At 37.0% G+C, this 26,769-nt stretch overlaps 1 protein-coding gene across 13 annotated transcripts in view; it reads right to left on the reverse strand.

Moving 5' to 3' along the window:
• MYBPC1 (myosin binding protein C1) overlaps positions 1-26,769 on the reverse strand; it is a 120,457-nt gene that overhangs the window by 4,542 nt on the left and 89,146 nt on the right. For 12 of the 13 annotated variants that reach the window (XM_058189586.1, XM_058189583.1, XM_058189579.1 and 9 more), the window contains 12 exons: positions 25,876-26,035; positions 23,805-23,909; positions 22,632-22,820; positions 22,113-22,247; positions 18,826-18,912; positions 16,480-16,647; positions 15,093-15,181; positions 13,377-13,572; positions 12,048-12,187; positions 7,878-8,037; positions 6,295-6,431; positions 2,367-2,553 (listed from right to left, as the gene is read on the reverse strand). In XM_058189586.1, the coding sequence (XP_058045569.1) occupies positions 2,367-2,553; positions 6,295-6,431; positions 7,878-8,037; positions 12,048-12,187; positions 13,377-13,572; positions 15,093-15,181; positions 16,480-16,647; positions 18,826-18,912; positions 22,113-22,247; positions 22,632-22,820; positions 23,805-23,909; positions 25,876-26,035 (1,753 nt within the window). The remainder of the gene's footprint in view (positions 1-2,366; positions 2,554-6,294; positions 6,432-7,877; positions 8,038-12,047; positions 12,188-13,376; positions 13,573-15,092; positions 15,182-16,479; positions 16,648-18,825; positions 18,913-22,112; positions 22,248-22,631; positions 22,821-23,804; positions 23,910-25,875; positions 26,036-26,769) is intronic. The other variant, XM_058189580.1, reaches the window with a different exon arrangement.

Consider the following 26,769-nt stretch of genomic DNA (forward strand, 5'->3'; position numbering starts at 1 on the left):
AAAGGTGGGATTCAGCCAGTTCGCACCACTTTGGGAGAATTGGTTGTTAACTTTGTGAGCAGTTTGGCAAACTGGTTGTTAGAAGAAATCATTAGGGCAGAGAACCAGTTGTTAAATTACTTGAATCCCATCACTGGATGAATACCATGGATAACTAGTTTCTTGGAGCTTATTCTGTTCGGCATCTCAGATGGTGAATATTTCAGTGCCAGTTTAGGCAGGGGCAGGGACAGAGACTAAACAATGGGGAAAATTTAGCAGTAAACCAATATCCTTTCTCCCACAATTCCAAACAGTTATTGTAAGTTGACTTTGACTTTTCCAAGCTTTGCCATTCTGGCTAAGAACCTGGAAGGTGTTATCTCTACTCATCCAGAAGGTGCCAGGATAGGAAAAGATATTCTTTGTTTTTCAGCAGGAGAGAAGAAAGATTGACTGCTTCAAAAGCATTCTTCACCCAGGAAAAATGCAGGGGAAGGGGTTAAACCTTTTCCTGTAGTATCAGGGGGCTTAGGCAAATTCAGACCTTACACATCAGATTTCTTTGATTCCATTTACAAATGAGTATAGTGGATGCATGAGAACTTCTAACTTTCAGAGTGCCCCATGTACAAGGAATTATGAATCAAAATGCAAATAGAAAAACAAAATTGGGGTCTAGTTATGATTATCCCAAACCACCATAAATGATTGTTCTTCTGCTTTAAAGTTCTTGATTGCTTTTCCTTACTCCTACAGTGTTTGATATCTTCACCCCCCCTCATTAAAATGAATTAAACAAAAGAAGGTACTTAGTTTGTGTGAAACCACATGATTTTGAATATCTGAAAATGTATGAAATTTTCATACGAAAGCCTTATATGTAAATTCATAGGTTTACCGAGGATCGCTGAGTACAACTCCTTGCTAGATATGTATTTGTTCAGAAGTAAATCCCACTGATGTCAATGGGGTAACTCTGAAGTCATTGAAAATTTAACTGATGACCTGGAAGGCTGTTTGCCTACCTGTCCAACCACTTTAGCAGACTGAACTGCCCTAATGATAGATGATCATTCAGGCAGTGAATAAAAGGTATTGGATTTCAGATAATAAATATTAAGTGGAAAAGGGGGAAAGATGAAAGAGTGCAAAACAAAAACAAAAAAACCAACACAACTGCAGTGAAATATTTAGTAGACATCTCTTTATGACTGCAAAAAATCATTGGCAACCAAGCTTTCAGTATGGAGGCTTTTTAGTCTTTTGATCTCTAGGTAATGAAGGGAAAAAATAAAGAAAGAAAACTGGACTGTGAAGAAGAAATTTGGTTATATTTGGCTAGGACCTATTAGCCTTCAGTAGTTTCTTTCCAAAGAAACTGGATCAACTCTTGCACCTCTAAAATGTCTCAATGCTCAGAAATGGAGTACATAAGTCATGGTTACTAGTGCCATAGACACTATGAATGTTCCACGGTGGCATTCTTTGCTAGATTGAAATGAAACAACCACATATAGGATTTGCGGAAAGCATAAGTTTAGATGTTTATGAATGAGTTGTAGTTCTATTATCATGTGATGTGGAAGAGTGAACTCCTTGAAATGACAGCATGCCTTCTGTGCAGAAAAGTAGATAACAGAGAAACTGGGACAATCAGGAAATGTAAATACTACATTGCCCAAGACAGGTCACTTCTATCTTGCTTGAGTCATTGTGTGAGATAAAGAAAGTACACAAATTCCAAAGCAAGTAAAATAATAACCTAATAATACATTAACTAAATCAGATGCATTATAATGGCAGTGAATGCCACATTGGATTTTCAATATCATAACAGTATAATTATGGACCTAATTAAGATTGAGAAGTAAGTAAGAAACAAAAGCTAGGCAATGCCAAAAGGCAGAAACTAATGAGTTTAGAATCTATGTAGATTCTACAGACAATGTGTATTACAGAGTATTTGTACGATCTCAGTGAAAGAAGGTAATACTTAAACTGTTCCTTAGATTAGATCAGTTTGTAACTAGATTATTTTAAAGTTAAAAATAGAACATTGTAATCCAGTTACTAATCTTCTTTATGTATTACCTTACTCTGGAAACATCCTGAAGATGACAGAGGTGCAAATATATTTATGGTATTCAAAACGCCATGTTGCATACTCTCCATATAGGATAAATATTTGATCCAAATATTGCTATTACTTTCAATGGAATTAATCCGTCATTTACTCTTTTCATATTCTTCTCTTAATGTTTTATTCATGAAAATGTGTTTTCCCGCAAAGTAAAAAAGGCAAAAATTGTTATCGTAAGGAAGGCATCTTCCTCCAAGCTATTTTTTTTATACCAGAGAAAGTTACCCAGCAGAGACAATCTTACCTCTGACTTCCAATTTGCATTCAACTTCAGCCACACCAAGACTGTTGACTGCCTTGCAAGTATATGTGCCACCATCATAGGGGCTGGGTTTCCGAATCTCCAGTGTACAAACACCCTGGTTACCAAACATTCTGTAACGTGGGTCATTCATAATGATGATTTTATTTTTCATCCATGTTATCTTGGGCTGCAGTTAGAATACATAGACAAAGAAGATAGGAAATTAAACATCAAATTCCTTTTTTGTAACATAATGCTAATATCTGATGTTAATAAAGCAGATGATCTATTTTCTGTTTAAGGACATCTTAAAATAAATGGTAATGTTTGTTAGATTTTCAAATTATTTTATTGGTTAAGTCCATTCCATACTTTTCTTAAAACTCTTCCCAAAGTCTCTCATTTAATTGTGACATAAACTCTCATACAGGTAATCTTCGACTTATGACCAGTTGCTTAGTGAATGGACCTCTCCAGAGTTACTTATGACCCAGACCTACTTATGCCCAATCCTTCATGATCACATGATGTCATTTTGGGTAACATGGTAATCAGTCTGCATTTATGGCCATTTGCAGCTTCCTATGATGATAGTTTGTGGCCATTGGGTACAATAGGTTTCCTTAATGACCACCACATTCATTTAATAACCACTATATTTGCTTAACACTGCTGCAAAAAAGGTCATAAAATCAGGGATCGTCCTTCTGGAAGACCTATATATTACGGAACACTAAGTTTTCATTTCATGAACTACACTGCAATATATTACAATTTCTACAGCTAGATTGTGGGACACCTTTCTCAAATGTGATTTTTAAATGCAACATTTTACATGCATTTTTATTGAACACACAGTTTTCACATTATACCATTAGAAGTGTTAAACAAAGGTGGTTATTTTAATATCTCCAATAAAAATAAAATTCCAGAAGTGCAGGACCAGAAGAATACCTAATGTAAATTCTTTCATCATAGCAAGATTTTCAAAAACCCATCTCTCCTCCCAATATAAATATATTTTCTTTGGGAATAATATACAGGAAATATTACTAAACAGTTTTTTCCTAATTTTAATTAGCAGGAAATAGATTTCATTGCCAAACTTCAGGTTCCTTGCACAGAAATAGAAACAAGTCTGAGCAAATCTGACATATGGCTCAAATAAAGATGTCATACAATTTATGAAGTATTGTGGTAGGTGTAATACCCATCCCTCCCTGATAAATTGCATTTGTGCTAGCTTCCAATTCTAAGAAAAACCAATATAAGTATCAGGTTAAGGAAAAGAGGTGAAACACAGAGTAGATAGAAATGGGGAAATAAAAAGTTTTTTATGAGGGACAGTGATGAAAATGTCTATTTTGCTCTGAGTGATGCGAGTGATGTAGCAGAAGAATAAACAGTTTACCTGGTAACCAGTATATTTGAATGGTCAGTTTTACATTTACAACTATGGATTTTCTAGGTGCCGTTACAATTGGGAACAGGGGAGATTACATGACTTACAATTGCCATTAGCTACCTCACAGGAACACCTTTCTCTCTTTTTCCCAAAGTTCAAATTTCAAAACATTTCAAAATATTTATTACAGTCAAAGGCCAGTACATTTCCCTATATTAAATAAAAAATAGAATAGAATAGAATAGAATTTTTTATTGGCCAAGTGTGATTGGACACACAAGGAATTTGTCTTGGTGCATAGGCTCTCAGTGTACATAAAAGAAAATATACATTCATCAAGAATCATAAGGTACAACAGTTAATCATAGTCAGGAAACAATATCATTATAAATCGTAAGAATACAAGCAACAAAGTTACAGTCATTTCATTACCAAACTAGGTACACCACTGATGATGATACTTAGTGGGTAATGAAACATCTTCAAGAAAACAACCAAGCAAAAGGGAACAACAAGTACCCTACATTTCTTCCCTGAGCTATAAATATTCTTTTCTATTGTCTATGGAGATTCTCAGTCATCCAGGTCATGGTTGTCCCGAAGGTGCTTTTTCAAGAGGCAACTGGACTTTCTGTTTGTTCTCAGTGTACATAAAGATGTACATAAAATAACTTAAACCTTAACCCAACTAGAGCACAAAAAGTTCTAGATCTGTCATGGCAAACCTATGGCACGCGCTGCCGGCTGCATGCACATGACAGAACCTGGAAGAGAGCAGCTGGCCAGCATGCATGCACGCAACAGAACCTGGAAGAGCAGTTGGCCATTGTGCGCTCCAGTTTTGGCACTCGGTGCCAAAAAGGTTAGACATCACTGTTCTAGATGATGCAGAACCCTAATAGTTGAAAAAGAATTAAGGAGAAAATGGAAGGTATGTCTTCAACATGCATCAGGGAGGTAACCTTTCCTCCTAAAAACCTCCACATATAAAAGTTCAGCACCTATGCAGAACCCCATTAGAACCTGTATGTATAATGTTCAAGAAGTGAGATGAAGAAATAGCAGTCTTATACCTCAGTGTTTCTCAATCTTGGGAATTTATTTATTTATTTTATTCATTCATTCATTCATTCATTCATTCATTCATTCATTCATTCATTTATTTATTTATTTATTTGTCAAACACAACAGTATATATAAGTATAAGCATGAAGTAACCATACAAATTGGATACAGTCAAAGGGAACATTAGGACAGGAACAGTAGGCACACTGGTGCCCTTATGCACGCCCCTTACAGACCTTTTAGGAATGGGGTGAGGTCAATAGTAGATAGTCTTTGGTTAAAGCTTTGGGGATTTTGGGAAGAGACAACGGAGTCAGGTAGTGCATTCCAGGCATTAACAACTCTGTTACTGAAGTCATATTTTCTACAATCAAGATTGGAGTGGTTCACATTAAGTTTAAATGTATTGTGTGCTCGTGTATTGAAACTGAAGTAGTCTTCGACAGGAAGGACATTGTAGCAGATGATTTTATGAGTTATACTCAGGTCATGCCGAAGGTGGCAGAGTTCTAAATTTTCTAAACCCAGGATTTCAAGTCTGGTGGCATAAGGTATTTTGTTGTGATCAGAGGAGTGGAGAACTCTTCTTGTGAAATATTTCTGGACACGCTCAATTGTATTAATGTCCGAAATGACGTGTGGGTTCCAGACAGGCGAGCTGTATTCGAGAATTGGTCTAGCAAATGTTTTGTATGCTCTGGTTAGTAGGGTAATCTTTCTGGAGAAGAAGCTATGCAAGATTAAGTTTACAACTCTTAAAGCCTTTTTGGCGATGTAGTTGCAGTGGGCTTTGGCATTTAGATTGTTTGATATGAAAACTCCAAGGTCTTTGACGGGGTGATGATCATCTACAAGTCCACGCATAGGTTCTACAGCAGGGGTTCCCAACCTCCAGTCCGTGACCCGCTATTGAGCTGTGACCTATTTGGAATTGGACTGTGTGAGCGGGTGGCCTCAGCGCGCATGCACAGCTCAACGTGCTCATGGCATGCTGGTGGGCACTTGCATGGGTATGTGTCAGCCCACAGCTTGCACAAGGGCTGCGTGAGTGTACACGGCTGTATGCTCATGCTGGCCCACCACTCACATACAGGGGCTACATAAATGCACACTCATGCGGTCCAGTTCCCCTCTTTTCCCCCCAGCCGGGCCGTCAAGCTGCAGACGTTGAGGACCGCTATTCTACATTACACATATAGGTTCTAATGGGGTTCTGCACAGGTGTGGAACTTTTATATGTGGTGTTTAGTTTCTGCAGCTGAGATGGTTTTTAGGAGGAAAGGTTATTTGCCCAGTGCATGTTGAGGACATATCTGGCTGGGGAATTCTGGGAGTTGAAGTCCGCACTTTTTCACATTGCCAAGGTCGCGAAATACTGTTGTATGTAATCTGTCCTACCCACATCTTTTTAAATTATCTTGTGTATTTGTTGTGATTCTTACTAGATGAGTATCTTACCTTTGGATTTCCTCGGACACTGCAGTTCAAAGTTGCATTATAACCAGATATGGCATATGTATTAACTAAAGGCTGAGTAAACATTGGTGGTTCAGTGAAATTGAAGTCCTCATAAACTGGATTTTTGTATACTTTACCTGCAAAAGAGAAGTTCAAGAATTGCTAAAAGACAGAATTTTGTAACATGTTCACTTCCCCAATTGCTACCTACATAAGGACAAAGTTTATCAGTAAATCGTGGAACTGTGTAATACTTCAGATTTGACTTGTGAAAGCACTGACATGCAAATGTAGTGTGTGTTTCTAATTCTTAAAAACAGCAAATTTATTTGCTGGGTCATGAAGTTAACCTCTGCAGCTGACATATAATCCTGGGAAGAGATACTGCTTAGTACATTATTGTTCAGTTGTCTGCAACCTACTTTATAAACTATCTACAATAAAAGATACATCATCAAAGATTTCTTCCTTCAAGGGTTCTAGAATACGAGTTCAAACTTTTTTTTAATCACATTTATAGACGACACTAAATATAAAGAAATTGAACATGGACATTTGAAAATTCTATGTTTTGTGGACTCATAATCTAACTGTCTATAATTTATACAAATTTAAAAAAAAAAAAAAAGAACTTCTTCCTCTTTCTTGCCCATTGATTTTGTTGGGCGGGCGGGATTAAAAAGGAAGAAGTATGTCATCTAGAACCTCAAAGAATATAAATGAGATTATAGGAAGGAAATGTTTTTGATTGATTTGACATTCTGATTGGCTAGTAGCTGTTTTCCACCATTGCGTCCTTCACCTGATGGATTGCAGATTATCTTTCAAGAAAAAAATGAACATGTACTATCACTGCCTAAAATGTGAACTAACCATATCTCTTCTCCCTCCAAGGTAGCAAAACACCATGATCAATGTATACTGGTGTTCTCAATGGATGCAAGGCTGAAAATTTCTCTTGTACAGGTAGCATGAATTAAATGTCCATAAGATCCTTAAATCATCCTTAAAATAGAGTGGTAGGGCACTTAAATAGTTTTGGATAAAGTGCTGTTATTGGAAAAATTTAAGTCACTTTCCTGACTATGTTTCTCTCTTCAAAAGAGGTCAGTGGTCACAAATGTTTTTTGCTTGATATTGATAATTATGGTACATTCAATTCTACTAAGACAATATTATGCAAAATCTACATGGGGTATCTTGCTTCCAATCAGTATTTTTGCAAATTAGATATAATACCTATACTTTTTAGCAGGTAGGATGCATGAAAAAAACACCCCAAGTAATGTTAACATTTTTTCTCTTCCAAATGTAGATGTGTTTATGTTACAGGTTAAACAAGAACAGAGTCTCCGTTATTTTATCCTTTCCCTCCAAATTGTACCATATTTTTTTAAAAAATAAAGTATTTTCAATGTTTACTATTAACATGATTGGCTATGCTACATAATGGTGTGGTTGCTAAAACTATGACAGCTTAATATAATTAATAGATTTAATATAAGCCTCCCATATTCCTTGTAGCTGATTTCCATTGTCATATTTGTGTCAGATACTTCAGGAATTTCAGAGTTTTAGCTAACCATCCTTAGCAATCACAGCACTTTCTGTTGTTCTTGTAGCATCCTCACTGAGGCCACACATATTTTCAGAGAAAATGCGGAAGAAATACTCATTTCCGATTACAAGTTCAGTAATAGTAGCAGCGGTCCGGTGATAATGTTCAATGACGGTGTACCATTCCTGAAAGATAGAACAAATTAACCTGAGCTTGTAACACGAGAAGAGTTATGCACTCAAGGGTAACCTGGCTGAGACATCAATCTAGAAGTATCTATCTGTATTATGCTGCAGCCTGAAGAATGACTGTAATTTTATAAGCAGCCCCCCTCCCCATTGAAAGACAATTGAGATAGGCAATTTATTTATTTATTCTTTATTAAATAAAGAAGTTTATCTGTACATTTAGATTTAAACATATGGAATAGTAATATAGAGTGCAGTATTGCAGGCTAACTCTGCTCATAGATTGGAGTTCTATTCTGATGGGGCTGAAGGTTGACTCAGCTTTCCATCCCTCTAAGGCTGGTAAAATGAGGACTCAAGATTGTTGGTACAATATGAAAATAAAGCTTCGATATTATAAACCACCCAGAGTGTGCTGTAAAACTCTATGGGGCGGTATATAAGCCTAAATGCTACTGCTATTGCTGTAGATGAAAAGATAAATGTTATTACTATTATTCAATGCAGATATAGATATTATATTGAAAGAAATATTTTCTGAATGGCTTGAACCAGTAAAGCACAACAAAGGATAAAACTGGCAGGAAAAAAATCATAGTCTGGGGCACTAAATCTTAATTTGGTGTAGGGAAGAAAACCCCTGAAGTAGATAATAGATGGGTCTACAGAAAAACTTCCAGAAATGGATTTCTCCTAACTGCATGATGCATATATCAAATATTCTTAATTAAACTTTTATAGTCTCCTCAATTTGTTGGCTTTGGTGCCTTCAGATTAGTTTTGATTCCTGGCAACTTCCTGCATAAGTCTCGGCAGTATTTTTGGCAAGATTTCAGAAGTGGTTTGCCCTGGTCTCTCTCCAAGAGCCGAGAGAGAACTATTGGCCCAGTTTCCCAATTAGGTTCATGCTTAGATGGAGTACTAGAACTCACAGCTTCCTGGTTTCCAGCCAGATACTTTAATCTGTATAGCTCACTGGCATTCTTTCTTCAATTTGATATGTGTTAAATTTTTTTAGCTTGTTTATTTTCATTTCCCCTCTATTTTGGTGTGTCTTTGATTCTGTTTCTCAGGATTTCATGATGTGAAAGGAAATATTTTGTCGGACAAGTTATGAATTCCCTCAGTTTGTGACAGAAGTGCCTAAAGCTGTGATGGCAAATCTATGGCACGCATGCCAAAGGTGGCACGTGGAGCCCTTTCTGTGGGCACGCAAGCCATCACCTAGTTCAGCTCCACCACGCATGTGCGTGTGCCTCCCGCTGGCCAGTTGATTTTCGGGTCTCTGGCATGGGGGCGGGGCGCATGCAGGAGTCGTGTGTGCATACGTGGGGGTGGGGGGGTTGTGCGTGCATGCATGGAGGGGTGGGGGGAGCATGGGGGGATGTCACGTGTGCATGCCTGAGGGCAGGGAGCACAGGGGGCATTGCATTATGGGTGTGGGCATGCACATGCACAATCCCCTCACGTTCCCCCCACATTTGGCATGCGACGGCAAGCCATCACTGGCCTAAAGGGATACAGAAAAGGGATATTTCTCAGCTGGCTTTTTTGATGTGTGTTATGGAATCCCCTCTGGTCTCCACTGGAATCCATTGGAGGATTCTCAATGCTACCAAACATGCTTCGGGCTGATCACACGCCCCTCCTCCCCCCAGTGCCACTCAGGCTGTTTCATGCTCTCTTACGAGGCAGGAATGAGGTCCCTGCAGCCTGCTGTAGGGCTACCCAACCCAAAAGTTCTCTTGGCCTTTTAGGTTGGCAAAAAGACAGGCTTTTCTCAGCCTTTTCCAGTCATCTGAGCTCTGAGGGGAAAATGTTAAGAGGGGCTCTGAACGACTTATTTATTTATTTATTTATTTATTTATTTATTTATTTATTTATTTATTTATTTATTTAGTCAAGTACATATTAAATAATATATATAAGTATAAGCATGAATTGAATACATAAAATGAATACAATCAAAGGGAACATTAGGACAGGGACAGTAGGCACGCTGGTGCTCTTATGCGTGCCCCTTACAGACCTCTTAGGAATGGGGTGAGGTCAACAGTAGATTATCTTAGGTTAAAGTTTTGGGGATTTTGGGATGAGACCACAGAGAATGGTAGTGCATTCCAGGCATTAACAACTCTGTTACTGAAGTCATATTTTCTGCAATCGAGTTTGGAGCGGTTCACTTTAAGTTTGTATCTATTGTGTGCTCGGGTATTGTGGTTCAAGCTGAAGTAGTCATTGACAGGTAGGACATTGTAGCAGATGATTTTATGAGCTATGTTCAGGACATGCCGAAGGTGGCATAGTTCTACGTTTTCTAAGCCTAGAATTTCAAGTCTGGTGGCATAAGGTATTTTGTTGTGAGCAGAGGAGTGGAGGACTTCAAAGGAAATAACATGGAAATCTCACTCCTGCCTTAAAAGCAAAGGAATAATTATGAAGCACCTTTAAGTGGTGCTTTGTTTACAGCTTCATCAAAGCAAAACACCCCTTCAGAAATCCCTAATAAATAATTTTATTTTTTCCCCCTTATTTTCAGCTATTTTCAAACCTGCCACTAACTAACTTAGAAGTCTTATATGACCTCCTTTATCACTGCGTGTCTCTGGACAGCTAACAAGAATTTACAAGAATAGCAATAACACCTATAAGTAAATTATTATACTCACAGCCAATATAATGCAATAGCCTAAAGTCTGACTCAAACCCCCCCCACCCCTAGAACATGCAAATTATTATACAGTAGTGGCCAAAATTGTGGAAACCTTTTGGGAAAAGTGTATTTTTGAGGTTTGGTGGCTAATAACACCACTTTTGTTTTGGAGTAGTACCATAAAATTATATATCAGTGGAAAGATAATTTAATTAAGAATATAATGCTTTTCAACCTTTATGTGAGAGTTAAAAGTGGCTTTTTTGGTGGAATTCTAGATTTCAGGCCAAATTCCTGCAATCTGCGCCAAACAGTCCTTGCACTCAACTTCACATTGCATTGAGCCATTTCATCTTGTATACACCAGATGATTTTCTTCTGTCATGTAGGCACAGTCACTTAATTCTTCTATCATCACTTCTGTTGTGCACCTTTTCCTCACTTTACCAGTGTGGTTTTGTAGTGACTGAATCTCCTTATACCTTTTCAAAAACTTAGAAATGCCACCTTTGGTTATGTTTCCACAAATTTTTCTTCTAATTTCTTTATAACTGTAGCCTTGTTCACGTAATCATACTATTTTACATCACTTTCTGGGCAACCAGTCAACTCTGAACCATTAATTTAATTTTATTACGTTTTACAAGGTCACTAAATGAAAGAACACAAAACCCCCAACTTGATAATAGTCACACTGACAAATGTCCTCCTTTCAGATTCAATACATGACATCAATAACTGAATTCTACTGTGATTGATTGGCTCATTGCCAAAACAAGATGACACCTGATTGGCTGTCTAAACACTCATACTTATTGGCTACAATCAGATGAAGGAAAGCTACCTAATATCAACCTAAGCAAGTTGTACTTCCTTTTTCTGGTTACTTGCTATAACTTTTCATCGAATACAGATAATTGAACAAACTCTGTTGCATTACATTCTTGATTAAATTATATTTCCATTGATATATAATTTTTGGTAATACTCCAAAAAAAAAGTAGTGTTATTAGCCATCAAACCTCAAAAATACACTTTTCCTAAAAGATTCCCACAATTTTGGCCACTACAGTATATAAAGAAGATACACAGAAACAAATATGGTAGCTTTAACAGTGAGGCTGTAGTAAATAATTTGAAGGTAACAATAGCAGGAACAAAGACAACCTGCCAAAGATACGTCATGTACACACAAGGCCTTTTATAACAGTGTCAGTTTAAGACTCATTTAAATGGTAGATGTTCCAGTTTTCAAAAGTCATTTAGATTCACAAATAATATCAGTGTTTCAAGGCAGCCCTCTATGTGAGGACCAGGTGGCCTTTCCTGAGATTCACCATGTTTGTCTACCTACCATACTCTTTTTGTCTGCTTTTTGAATTGTGTAACCAGTAATGTTGGCATTGCCATCATCTCTTGGTGGTGTCCATTCCAAAGCAACATTTTCTCCCCAGACATCTGCAATTTTTACTACTAGGGGTGGACCTGGACGATCTATAACAGAAAGAGGAAATATTAACAGTACAGGTAAAAGTCATTTTTCCAGCTTGTCTCAGTTTGGCAGGTTTTAATGTTTTTTTAAAGAGTGTACCAAGTTTATAATTTTTAGGTGGCCAAAAGTTTTGTAAGGTGGCATTTCCTTCATGTGACTTCTCCCTCTATTTCTGGGTGACGGGTCAACTTTTCACACTGCTCTAAGTGCATCTGAAGACAGTTAATGTTTTTCAGCTCAAAAAATTTCACTCATGGTTCACTACGTTTAAGTCCTTCAGTCACATCCTATGCAACACAGCTTTGCTTTTTAAAATTTATTTTACTTTATCAAAAGATTTTTATTATTATTATTATTATTTATTGAATTTTTATACCGCCCTTCTCCCGAAGGACTCAGGGCGGTGTACAGCTGGATTTTCAGCCCAGCTTGTGAAAATAGCAGCAAGATACAAAAAAATAAATAAATTACTAATCGTTTGATGCTGGGATGGCCAAGAACTGAAGGTTAGGATAGTCAAGCTATTGCTACTATGATATTGTCAGCTTTGCACTGAGATATCATAACCTGGTATATGGTTATGGTGTCCTGCCTGAGCAGGGGGTTGGACTAGAAGACCTCCAAGGTCCTTTCCAACTCTGTTATTCTGTTAACCCTTTTCCAGTGACATCTGTAACAACTCATGATGATGTCAAAAGGACATCATGTGTCATGGCATTATCACATAAATGATACCAAGACATATTGACTTTAGGGATGTTTGTAATGACGTATGTAAATTGCACCATTTGTGTGACACCTCATTATGCATGTGTCAGAATTTGTCTTTCTGTGGCCCCTGAAGACATCTTTGGCTTCTCCCCACAGAAACTATATTTGTTACAGTCAAGACTATGTTTTGTAGGCCTTTCATATCCAGAGGAAATGTAGCTTTGGTCTTAACTCTGGTTTGTAGGTGCCATAGATAAGAAAGATATGGTAAGGATCATAATGTAGCTTATTTCAAACTCTTAAATTATAGAAAAGGCATGGAAGATTATGGACTTAATCCAGCCCTCCACAATTTCTTATCCTTTTTATCCTGCTGCCTATGTAAAATAGCTTCCATTTATGTTATGTTAAGGCCAAAGTGTTGAGAAAGTATTATAGCTAACAGGCCATATTCTACTCAGGTTGAATTTCAATACATACCAACTATTTGAATGTCTATTGTGGCTTTGTCCACGAGGTTATCTACTTTGACTTTCATGTCATATTTCCCAGAATGGCTCTTCTCTGCTTTTCGGATGAAGATGATGGAATCATTTTCAGTGTTGCGGATATTAATTTGGCTCTTGTCTACATGGGTACCATTTTTCTTCCAAGATACTTTTGGTCTTGGCCTTCCCTATGAAAGGAAAAAACAAACAAACCACCAGATATGTATTGGTTGAGATATACTCCTTGATTATTATTTTCTTTTTAAAGATATTCTTTAAATAAGTTTGAACAGCAGAGAACTGCAAATCAGTGAGCTGATGATTGAATTAAGCAGATGGAATATAGCAATAGCAATAGCACTTAGACTTATATACCGTTTCATAGTGCTTTTGCAGCCCTCTCTAAGCAGTTTACAGAGCCAGCATATTGTCCCCAACAATCTGGGTCCTCATTTAACCCCACCTCGGAGGGATGGAAAGCTGAGTTAACCTTGAGATTTGAACTGCCGAACTGCAGCTAACAGTCAGCTGAAATAACTTGCAGTGCTGCACTCTAAGCACTGTGCCACCTCGGCTCTTATGTGTTTATAATATTTAGCTATCAGTCTTTTCTAAGCTGGCTCCCTTCAGTTTGTGTCGCTGTTATAGCGTTTCTCAACCTTGGCAACTTTAAGTTGTGTGGACTTCAATACCCAGAATTTTCCAACCAGCACAGCTGGAGGGTCCAGGAAGAGATCCTTCCCTGCCATTTCTTCTGCCCTGTGGAATATCCTCTCCCAGGAGGTGATGTGGGCCCCCACTCTCCTAGCCTTTCAACAAGAGTTTATCCCAAATCTTGCATGGGGCTCCCAGAGCAGCACACAACCCTGGGAGTGACTGGAGCCTTAAAGCTCCCTCTGGCCTTTTAACTTTTAACATATTTTAATTTTGTTTCTACTTATTTTTAATTTTTACTTAACTTTTACTTTTATTTACTTTTAATTTACTTTTAACTTTGTTTCTACCTGGCGCCTCCTAATATACTGCATTTTTATATGATTGTTAATGGGTGAAATCTACTTACCTTCCTTACTGGTTCGGAAGTGCATGCGCCGTGCGCGCGCGCTTGCTTCACTTTGTTAAAACCAGGAAGTAATGACACCCAGCCGGGTAGGCGGAGCTTTGTTCCGCCATCACTACTAGATCACTGAATCACCAGCTACAATTGTTACCGGATCGCGTGATCTGGTCTGAACCGGGAGCATTTCACCCGATTGTTATGATTTTAACTGTACACCACCCACTCCGAGAGTGAGATGGGCACCTAATTCCTAATTTTGGTAAATAAAATAAAAATATCAATCAATAATCTTGTCAAATTTACCCTTTGGGAGACTATTAGAATTAATGTATATTTTAATAATGGGCCTTTCTTTCATGTATAGAGTTGGAGTATATTATGACATCAAGTGAGAATCAAAGACATTTAAACATTACTCTGATTACAGCTGAATATCTTTGTAAACGTATTGCAAATAAATCGATCAGTATTATAATTCCCATATTTTGAACACAAGGATTTTTAAATCATTTGCTGCCATTTAGCAAATATTGAAACTTCTTAGAACTTCTTTAAATGTAGAAGTTATCAGAGCAATTGTGTTAGTTAGACACACAGCACCTAGTATTAGATGTAGACCCATATACATATAGACACACAAACACTTACGTGGAAAGGAATAACAAGATTCACAGTTTCTCCAACCCTTCGAATATAAGTTTGCTTTAAGTGTCTTGGCAGACGAATCTTCGGAGGTTCTTAATTTAAAGAAAGGAATTTGTTTCTTAATTTATAAGATCAAAACGTGGCAACTGAAGGTCAAATATAGCTTTTTCAGGCTCGTTCCTTGGCATACATAATTTCCAATGAGACTATCATTTTAGTCTCATTTTAATTGTAATCATTTTATTACAATTTATCAGAATATTCAGACAAAAGGGATTCCTCTCATTAAAATAGAGAACCCCAATCTTTAGCTTACATCCCTTTTTATAGTTAACATAACAAGGAATTATGAAAGAGGAAAGTTGATTGGACAGGATAATAGTATACGTATTTATTAAAATGAGGTCTGGCATTTTAGGCATAAATTGTAAGTAGAAAGGTTGTTTAGAGCTCACAAAAGACATATGTCAGACCCCAATTTGTACTAACAAACTTTTTTTTTACCCAGAGCTAGTCTCCAGCTTGTTTAACAGTTTAGGAATGCTAAAAGCCAATAAACCTGAACACCATTTTTAAAAAAGAGAAAATAAATCAGATTAAAATGTAAATTATGTTAACAAATTACAAAACCCATGTCATTGGTCCCTCGCTATGTATAGAATTTTTGTTTTCCATTGGAAATCCAAGCAATGGGCAAGGAAAGATGACACTGCTATTAAGCAAGGAAAAATAACTTTTAACAATGCTTATATGAGTGTTGTGGTCTGCCTCTGGCCTGCAGAGCTGGCAGCAGAGTCAGACTGGGGAGGAACATGGGCCAGTCCTGGACTCTGGGGAAGGCTCGGACGAGGGCTCTGCATCGGAGGCAGAGAAAGGGCCATCTGGGAGGTACGTGCTGCCTCCAGAACCGCCAGAGTCAGACCTCAGCGAGGCAGAGGAACAGGGGGAGCCTGTGCCCAGTGCATTCATGCGCAGAGTTGCCAGAACGCAAGAACAGTTAAAACAAAAGGGACAACTCGGGAATAGTGCTTGGAGATGATTGGCCCCTTCCATAAGACTTAAAAGAGCAGCAAAGGCATGTGGGCCTTTGCAGGAAGCAACATTGCTAATTCTGTTCAGTTTAAAGTCTGAAGCTCTGTTTGAGTCTGGACTCTGTGTGGCTTTGCCAATTAGGTCTTTGGCAGCGTGTCAAGAGAGATAAAGGTGGGTGATTATCAGCCATATCCTGAAGGACACTTTACAACTATTTGGGAATTCTGTTCATTCATCTGTGAATGAACAGAATTCATAGCTGTTGAGATAAAAGAGGTTTTTGGGACTATTCATGTGTTTTACTGACTCAGGAAGCCTAGGTCAGAACAATGAGTTACAAATAAATGATGAGTCTCACCTATAACTTCTTTAACTAAAATAGGTTGTGGATGCAGCCGGGGCTCACTGGGGCCTGCAGCATTTACTGCTTTTACTCGGACAAAGATTTTTGATCCAGTTGGAAGATCAGGGATGGTGAATTTTGTTTTATCTGTTAGCTCTGGATTGGCCACAATCCATTGTTCCGCTAAAGTGGAATAAAAACAGAAAGAGAAAGAGAAAGAAAAACATTCAGAATTACATAGAAAGACATTAAATATGGTTCTTTTTTAATTTAAAGTATATACTGGATATATCATGGAATTTTGCACTTTTGTGGTCAGGTCATTACTCCTATTATGGTGCAACCAGAAGAAACAAATGTTACTAGCCACCAAAGAAGAATCAATAGACAGAGACAGAAAAGCACAGAAAAGTCAGACAGTCAAGAAATAAGAATTATAATCTTGAAGGCCAGGCCATCAATATTATTGTACCGTCTTTTTAAGAGAAATATTAATATGCAAGCAACATGATAATTGTAAGTTGGAAAAACGCATTTCCACATGGAATCTATCCAAATTCTGGATCTTAATGATTTCTTGATTTGTTTTTTAAAAAAGAGGTTTCCATATTAATATATTTGCACTCTGTATCGTACTTTGTTATATTCACAAAGAAAGCTTTGCTGATTGGTCAGTAATCCATCCCTCCCTTCCCCCATTTTGACAGTATTTTCTTTCAACGAAAGAAATGCCAAAGTTCCAAAATATCCTGCAAATTTTTGAGTACTCTGAGCAAGCAGAGTAATCTAATTTAATCCTAGTATAAATATGTTGTGTGTTAATGTAACCCCTGCAGAAAATGCTCCTTCATATCTTCCAGCAAGCAAATATTCCTCAATTTTCAAATGTTATTTTGCAGTATTAAGTTTAGAAGACTGCATGAAAACTGAATTAATTTATCTGGACATTGCATAAACAGCTTATTTTTATGTGATGCAAACTGTGATTTTATTATAACTTTATTTAAAAAATTTAAATGAAATATAAAAGCTAACAGAAATTAATATTTAGAATAAAGAAATAAAATCTAAAGAAGAAACTTCCTATTTTCTTTTTAACAAATATAAGTGTAAATCTCTTATTCTATCATTACATGGTTTTTATTTTTTTCTGTAATCAATTTTTTTAATCATCATCAAAACCATGGCTTTCATTCTGAATATAGACAACCAATTTTACTGACATCGACAACAGAAATATAAAGGCAACATAAATCTCTTACACAGACAAAAACACTTTTGAAGGCCTCAGCTAGCAATGTTATTTTAAAAAGTTCTTTTGATACCAGAAGGACATTCTATGGTAAAATTTAAAAAAAAGAAGTAGCATTCAATGTTTAAATAATATCTTCATGCAGAAAAAAGACTCATGCTATAAAACAGGGGTCTCCAACCTTGGCAACATTAAGACTTGTGGACTTCAACTCCCAGAATTCTTCAGCCAGCTTTGCCAAGATTGGAGACCCCTGTTATAAAAAGCCTTTTGTGCTTTAGTACCTGGGCTATTGGATCCGAACCTGTAAACCAGGGTTTCTCAACCCTAGAGGTGTGAACCTCAATTTTTAAGAATTTGCCAGCCAATTTCTGGAAAACTTCTGTCCATGTTCAAATTCTATTTCATCCAATCTTTCTTACTTTTCATTTTCCACTTACAAAATAATAATAGCAACATTGGGAAGGACTCAATAGGTGGATAAAAATTCCAGATCCAGTCTAAATATCTGGCTGACTGTGTGACCAACCATCATAATGATGCATCTCACAGAGCTACTATAAAGGTATGAGCTGAAAACCAGTGATATGTATTAAAGTAGAAATTCAGTTCCTTGAGCATTTCCCAGGATTTCCAAATTACATTGATTTTATTGGAATCTACCTGCCTATCCATCTATCTCTATTGCTCTTTTGGTAAGAATATTTAAATATCTTGCATACATTACCCTCCGGATTATGGCTTGCCTCCAGAAAGTCAGCATTACATACATCCGTTGGTAAACCTGATTTGGATTCATTTTTATTATTAATTCAGAGATATCCATTTTCAGACAAGCAAAACATAGTTAGTTAGTACTCTCTATTAGTAAGTACCCAGACACACATACTGCACCTTGAGGAGGAGCTTTGATGATCACAGAGGTGATAAGACAATAAAACCAAACATGCGTTTATGTGGGGCACCAGCAACTCCTTTAGGATAAAACATTGTTTGTGTTTCCCCCCCCCTCCCCCAGTGTTTCAGCTCCAACCACTGATAAAAGGAAAATGGTACAATGAAAAGAGACGAGAAAGAAGGGAAGAAAAAGCTTGATGTTGAACACTCACAGGGTTTGGGTATCTTCTCTTCCGTCTGCGCCGGGCCCCCGGCTGTGTCATCACTAATATTTTGCTCTGAACCAGAGTCAGAGGAACCTAAACGATTTGGAAAGCACAGATGGGGATTTATGGTCATAGGCAAAAGTGCCTTTTGGACTGGTATAGCTGAGCATCCATAGAATCAGAATCAGAAATCAAGACAGTTGAGAAATGTGGAAAAAAAAGAGATAGGCAAGAGGCATCCATTCAGAAAAAGAGATTTAAGAGGAAGAGAAAATTAAAGCATACTCCAGGATAAGCAAGAGGAAACTGAAAGAAGAAGAAGAAGAAGAAGAAGAAGAAGAAGAAGAAGAAGAAGAAGAAGAAGAAGAAGAAGAAGAAGAAGAAGAAGAAGAAGAAAGATATACATGGAGGGATATATAGGTTGAAGATGGTTGGCAAGACTACTGGCATGGTTATCGTTGAAATCCATTGGTTATCATAAATTCAGGGTCTGCCAATACTTCTTGCTGGATAGTTGGCATCTGCAGCTCTCTGCCTTTTGCATCCTGTACCTTGCATTGAATGTATGGAGGATAGGAGTGCCTTGAACCTTCATATGCAGGATGTGGACAAATAGCTCTGAGGCATGTCATGAATCTGTCAGCCACAGAATTGGTACAGTGATCTCAACAGAATCCATGCTTCTGTTAATGATTCCTTGTAGCAGATAAGAAAACAATATTTTACCATATAATAATTTTGGATCATTGTGTGCTATTTTTTCCACCGAGTGATAGGTTTAGAGGAAGTTTATAGATAAATTTGAAAAATAAATGCAAGACAAATATGGGGATCTCTTTATGATACTGTTTTTCACTAGCTGAAGATCACTTCTGAGTAACATCTAACTCTAAATTTACAAAAATAAGTTTATTTTTACTTCATCGATTTTTCATTGTTGATAATCTGTGACAAAACAGGAGAAAGGAGTAAGTTTGCTCCTTTATTTTCAGTTCTTAAAAGCTATTCATTCCATTCTTGTGATGTAAATACTGTTGTTTGATCCTTTGAAGCTATTTACATAGGTATATTTAGAATATGACAGGGACACAGTAGCTCAGTGGCTTAGATGCTGATCTTGTTGATTGATAGGTCGGCAGTTCAGCGGTTTGAAACCCTAGCGCTGCGTAATGGGGTGAGCTCCCGTTACTTGTCCCAGCTTCTGCCAACCTAGCAGTTCGAAAGCACTTAAAAAAGGCAAGTAGAAAAATAGGGACCACCCTATTTCATGGTCCGTGCACCTTTGGCATTTAGTCATGCCAGCATCATGACTTGGAGATATCTTCCAACAATGCTGGCTCTTTGGCTTTGAAACGGAGGTGAACACTGCCCCCTAGAGTCAGGTACCACTAGCACATATGTGTGAGGAGAACCTCTACCTTTTTATTTAAAATATAGTACTGTTTCCGATGAAAGAGTATATTTTATTAACTTTTAAACAATCACAATGTTTGTCTATTTTTCTAAGGTTGGTTTTGTATATTTGAAAATATTTTTTTTTTAAATAAAATTTGCCTTTTATTAAAGTGGTTCTACTAATACCCCATTCAAAAGGAACCGGCAAGGAAGAAAGAAAAGCAGAAAAAAGAGCAATTGGTTGATAGAATAAATAAGTATAAGCAAGAAAAGATAGAACTGAAGAAATGGAGTTGGAAGATTGACAGTTAAAGAAAAAGTTTGCTGAAGATCCAAGTAAGAGATTAAGTTTTATAGAGACATTAGTGGAAAGAAAAGTTCTGCAGGAAAGAAGATGAAGAATACAGAAATCCAGATACTAAAAAAGACAAACAAAAGAAACAATGCATAGCAAGAGATATAGCAAAGTAAACAAAAAGTATTATTTAACCCTTTAGATTGTTCTGTTCTAAAGCATTACAATATATACATGAGTAACATTATTTTTGTGTCTGTGTAATTGCATGCATACATGTACACAGACAGTATATATGTAGCACATATAATTTCTATCCAGATATGCAAAGGTAAATAGAATATACAGGCTGCATACCACATTTGTTTGTAAAATATATCATGATTGTATTTTATCCAAGGTAGGTCAAGTCAAAATGGTAGATACAATCTACATTTGAGATATGTCCTCAGTGTTCAAGCTCTTTTGCTTCTTGATGCACCTAGTTAGCTTAGTAAAATATTACTTACTTGCTTTTTAAAAATGTAATTTCGATTTCTGAAAATCAATTCCATATGAGTATGGCCAGCAATATGGGAAGAAATTTAAACTCCAGTAGGAGAGAAATCTTTTGCCTACCCAATGAACCTAAATAATACTTTCTTTTTTTCAAGGCCAGGTCTGGAAAAACTATTTCTGTTTAACTATAATAATTAGCAAAACAACACTTTTTATTTTTACAGCATAAAATATTTTACATCTCTGCTCTAAAGCAGACACATTCCAAATAAGTGGCTTAAAATTGCCTGAAATACTTTGTTCAGCAGACCCACGTTGACAGGAAAAACAAAAGATAGAGATCAGAGCTGTTTACTTTTAAATAGGAAGAAATGATAAATCATTTGTTAAGGAGAGTAAAATATAAATTGGAAGCTATTAGCTATGTTCCAGCTGTGTTCTCCATTTTTCTGCAGTTTGCTGTATATTCTTCTTAGGAAAATTTCCCAAACCATCTGCTAAATTTTTTATGAATCAGGAATTGTATATACTAATGACCCTCATAAATCAGTTAACATTAGATTTATGGAGCCTGAGATTTCTGAATTATTATTGAGCTGTTCCATAAAAGTAGAAGCAACAGAAGCAGCAGCAGTAATAATAATAATCAAATACAACATATTTGTATTCCATTCCATTCCTGCCCTATTCCCTAAAAATTATAGCTGATTATTAATCTTTACTTCGGATCAATATCTTTTCTACTTAGACTAAGAGTTTGGGAGACATTTGAGAACAATTTGGAAGTTACAATCTGGCCAATAGGTTAACATTCATAAAAATCCAGCATGGTTGTCTTTAGTATAATTAGTGGCACAAATCATCCACAGCCAGATGTTTTCACTGATTCAACAGTTGAGAAACTGTATAGAACAGAACAATACATAACTTACTAGTTACTTAAGAACTTCTGTGGTGAATTCAACACACATTTTAAAAGGGTCTTTTTAGTTTACTTTGGAGAATCTTTATATATTACATACATTGATTTATAAAACCAAATCTGCTGTTGAATAGAAAAAATGGGTATATTTTATCTTTTGCACAAAATATGATTGGGACTTACTTGCTTCAAAGCAATATTCTATAACATAACCATCTAAACCTGCAGCTCCAATCTGATCTGGTGGTCGCCACTTCATGGTAACTGTAGTATCAGTGACAGAGTCAACTGCCAGACAGGTAGGAGGGCTTGTGACAGCTAAAAGCAACAAAAGAGAGTATTGACATTAGCCTAAAAAATTTAACAGATTAACAGAGTTGGAAGGGACCTTGTAGATTATTTAGTCCAACACCCCACCCAAGCAGGACACCCTACACCATTTCTGACAAATGGTAGCCCAATCTCTTCTTGAAAACCTCCAGTGATGAAGCTCCCACAATGTCCAAAGGCAAGCTGTTCCGTTGGTTGATTGTTCTCGCTGTCAGAAAAATTCTCCTTATTTCTAGGTTGAACTATCTTTCTGCCTGGATTTTATGTGAATGAATATCTCCTGTATTTTTAATTAATTTCCAGGATGCTATTGCAATAAAACCATTTAATAAAAGTTATGCATAATTAAATACATAGGTATGGTTTACTTACCTAGAGGCACAAAAGGTTTTGACGGCATGCTTGGTCTGGAAGTCCCAATGGCATTGACTGCGAACACACGCACCTCATAGGCAACTCCCTCAATCATCTTTTTGGGCTCAAAAGTTGTTTCTTTAATAAGATCAAAATTTAATCTCATCCATCTAGAGCTTTGCTTCTTTTTCCTTTCAATATAGTATCCTAAATAAATGTAGGCATAAATATAAAACTATTAGTTGAGGGCTCAGAATTTCTAAAAAGAGCAAATGCAATTGTTATGGACAGGACCTATTTCAGGATCTAATCAGGGTCCATCACCGGGACCAGAGGTTTAGTCTTCTGAGTTTTCAGAAGACCTATTTCTTTTTTAAAAAAAATAATATTTATTAAATTTTCAAAAATTAAAATACCCAGTACAAAGAAAAACATAATACACAAAAGCAAAAAATATAAACAAACAAAGACAGACGCATCGAAATTACAATACTAGTAACAGCTTTATCTACATCGGTATCTCTATCCTATTTAACCTCTATATAGAGATTCTACTTCTAAATATTTTTATCTTAAACTTACATCCTTGTTTAAATTATCTTAATTTCTATTCAGAAGACCTATTTCACTTGGCCATCTGTATGCCATCTAAATAATAATAATTTAACTTACACATTTTCTTGAGCAAAAACTTTCAGTTGAAACCCTTCTGTGTCAGGCCTGGAAGCTTTTTTTCCATTGGACCTTCAAGCCTGCCACATTTATTACTGTGGGAAACAGGGAGGGGGGATTGTATGGAGCCAGGGTGATATATATAGTCATAATAACATTCCTTTCTCAGAAAGTCAAGAACATCTTGCCCTGCACCTGGGAGGCTGGAACTGGGAGGCATCTCCAGTTGGGACTGTGCTTTGATTGGACCATGTGATGGATATGTGGCTGTTGAACTTTCCTTTGGGTGGGGAAAACCTGGAAACTTTCAGATTTTGGGTTTTCCCAGGTGTGCCAATATGACATCTCTAATAAAATGAAACTTTGAGGAAACTCAAGCCTCAGAGTTTACTTTCGTTGGGGGTGTTTCTTGGAACCCTGACATTCTGCTTATGAATAGTGTATACTTCCATTTCAAAGAGCCACCAAATAATTCTACAAAATCATTAAAATACCAGTTTCAATGAATGATCTACACACCTAACAGAGGAGATCCGCCATCATAGGCTGGAACTTCCCAGGTCATAATACACCAGTCTTCTCCTATCTCAGTCACATTGGGTGCCTCTGGGGGATCAGGAATATCTGTTGCAATTAGAAGTTTTAAGTTGTTAGAGTTTTACTGGAAAAGCAAATATTTTTGTTCATTTCAGACAAAATTACTCATAGCTATATTGGAGCAAATGTCCAGACTCACTTTTAAAAAATCCAAAGTCACTTACATTATGGAATTTAAATTAACCACAAATAAGCTAAAACCCACTGATTTCAATAGACTGGCTTGAAGACATATTTACTTGGGATTTCACATCAGATTTTCATTAAAAAGGTAACGTTTAACGAAATGTTGCAAATGCTATAATCTAAATCAGTTTTTCTCAACTCAGCACTTAAAAATGTATGGATTTTAACTCCCAGAATTCCTCAGCCAGAAATTCTGGGAGTTGAAGTCCACACAACCTAAAGCTGCTGAGATTTCCACATTGAAATCTCTACTGAATTAGAAAGAAATTCATTTGGAAAAAAAATCACTTCAAGTCCTATTTTAGCTCAGAGCTATTGAAAAGCTTAAAGCAACACCCTTTAAAATGACTGAAAACATACTCTGTTGCAGAATTCTAAGTCATTAGGTCTATTTTCATGCTGGTTGGGAATTATAGGAATTTAACAGATTTAACAGATTAACAGAGTTGGAAGAGACCTTGTAGGTCATCCAGTCCATCCCCCCCACCCAGGCAAGAGACCACTCCAAGCTTCACTCTGTCTTATATGTATGCAATTTGTTTTCAGTAGCTAGAGTGCATGTCAGTATGTTAATGTAAAATAGCCATGAACCTAAGATGTATACTATCCTATTCAGATTAACCGTAGGGGGCCCTTTAAGAGTGTCGTCTGACATAAAAGGAGGGGAGGGGGCAGCAAATGTTTGAATCAACATAAACGGCAGACTGCGGGCTTTCCAACGTACCCTGCATTCCTGAGATAAAAAGCTGCCTTTGGAAGAAGAATACCATGGGGGGTGAGAAGGAGCTGGCATTGGACCAGACTTGCCTGACCTTTTGTGGGAAGGAGGGACTAACAAGAGGATATGGGATGTTAGCCATATTCTGTCTCAGATCCAACTTTACACTGCTGTTGACCGGATGTATTTAGTAAAAGTATTTTTCTTTATTTACAAATGAAGTCAAGGTGTATTCTTTCCTAAATATAATTAGAGGCAGCCTGACACTACAGCATTTCTGACAAATGGCAGTCCAGTCTCTTCTTGAAAGCCTCCAGTGATGAAGCTCCCACTACGTCTGAAGGCAAGCTGTTCCATTGGTTGATTGTTTTCGCTGTCAGAAAATTTCTCCTTATTTCTAAGTTGAATCTCTCCTTAATCAGTTTCTATCCATTACTCCTTGTCTGGCCTTCAAGTCTGGCCTTAGAAAATAGCTTGACCCCTTCCTCTCTGTGGCAGCCCCTAAAATATTGGAAGACTGCTATCGTGTCTCCCCTGGTCCTTCTCTTCACTAGACTAGCCATGCCCAGTTTCTGTAACAGTTCTTCATATATTTTAGTCTCCAGTCCTCTAATCATCCTGGTTGCCCTTCTCTGCACTTTTTCTAGAGTCTCAGCATCTTTTTTACCATGTGGTGACTAGAAGTGGATGCAGTACTCTGGGTGTGGTCTTACTAAGGCTTTATAGAGTGGGTATTAGTATCTCACTTGATCTTGACTGTATCCTTCTGTTAATGCAATTTAGGATTGCACTGGCTTTATTGGCTGCCACTGCATACTGCTGGGTCATATTTAACTGGTTGTCCACTAAGACTCCAAGATCCCTCTCACAGTTACTGCTATTAAGCCTAGTTTCACTCAAAACTAGTACAAAACTATATCTGTACTTTTGGTTTTTCTTGCCTAAGTGTAAGACTACTTTTCTCTACATTGAATTTCATTTTGTTAGATAGTTTGCAACACTTATAGAAGGCATCAGTTTGGAAAAGGCTGAAATAGGAAGAGCATTGGTGCTACTTCAGTATAACAGCCATGCATTGCATTGACTTACCAACTACTTTTATATTGATGTGGGCGGAGTCTTCTCCAGCTTCATTCTTCAACATTATTCTGTAAGGACCTGAGTCATCTTTTTCAGCTGAATCAATCACCAAACAACTGCTATCAGGATAATTCTCTGCCCGTATTCTGGATGCAGAATCCATGATCCACTGTCAATCGTTTTGCAAAAGGGAATAGGGTAGGGAGAGAAAAATAGTTAAAAGAGGGGGGGGATTAGAGACCACCAGAGGATCGACAACCAGAATTGAATAAGGATATGTTATATGGAAATTGCACAAATGTAGCAGAGAATTTGTCAAATACTCCATGGACACATTGTTGATACCTCAGGCTTTGTGCTTACTTTAACAATGCTTTTTGTTTTTAAAAAAATTTAAATCAGGATAACAGGCTGGCATGCCATAAAGCAAAGCACCATGCCACCAAAACATCTTTTATGTTTAAAGACTAGCTGTGGCTTAACATGTGCCCTCAAGGCTTTTTTAGAACAATGAAAAGTACATGATTGCCACTTTGTCTGGATTTGGAAGCGTATCCATTTATTGAGAAAGTGAAAAAAAGATCACTTGAGCTAATAAAAAAAAACTGGAGGGAACAGCAATCTTACCAGTTTATCTTTTAATAAATGGTTATTTTGCAAGAGATATTCCACTGTGCTCAAGACCCAGATATTATTGAATTCCCCCTGGAAAAATACTTGCATCCTTAAAATTTATCTCCGTACTCTTGCGTTAAGGAAGCTCTGATACTGCATGCTAATGTCTAGCAATATTTCTCACTTGTATAGGTAGTCCTTAATCAATGACCACAATTGAGCTGGCAATTCAGTCATTAATTATAACTGTGATGCAAAAGTAATCTTGCAACCAATCCGGGCATTTAT

This window comes from Ahaetulla prasina, chromosome 7, assembly GCF_028640845.1.
Source record: "Ahaetulla prasina isolate Xishuangbanna chromosome 7, ASM2864084v1, whole genome shotgun sequence".
NCBI classification, from domain to species: Eukaryota; Metazoa; Chordata; class Lepidosauria; order Squamata; family Colubridae; genus Ahaetulla; species Ahaetulla prasina.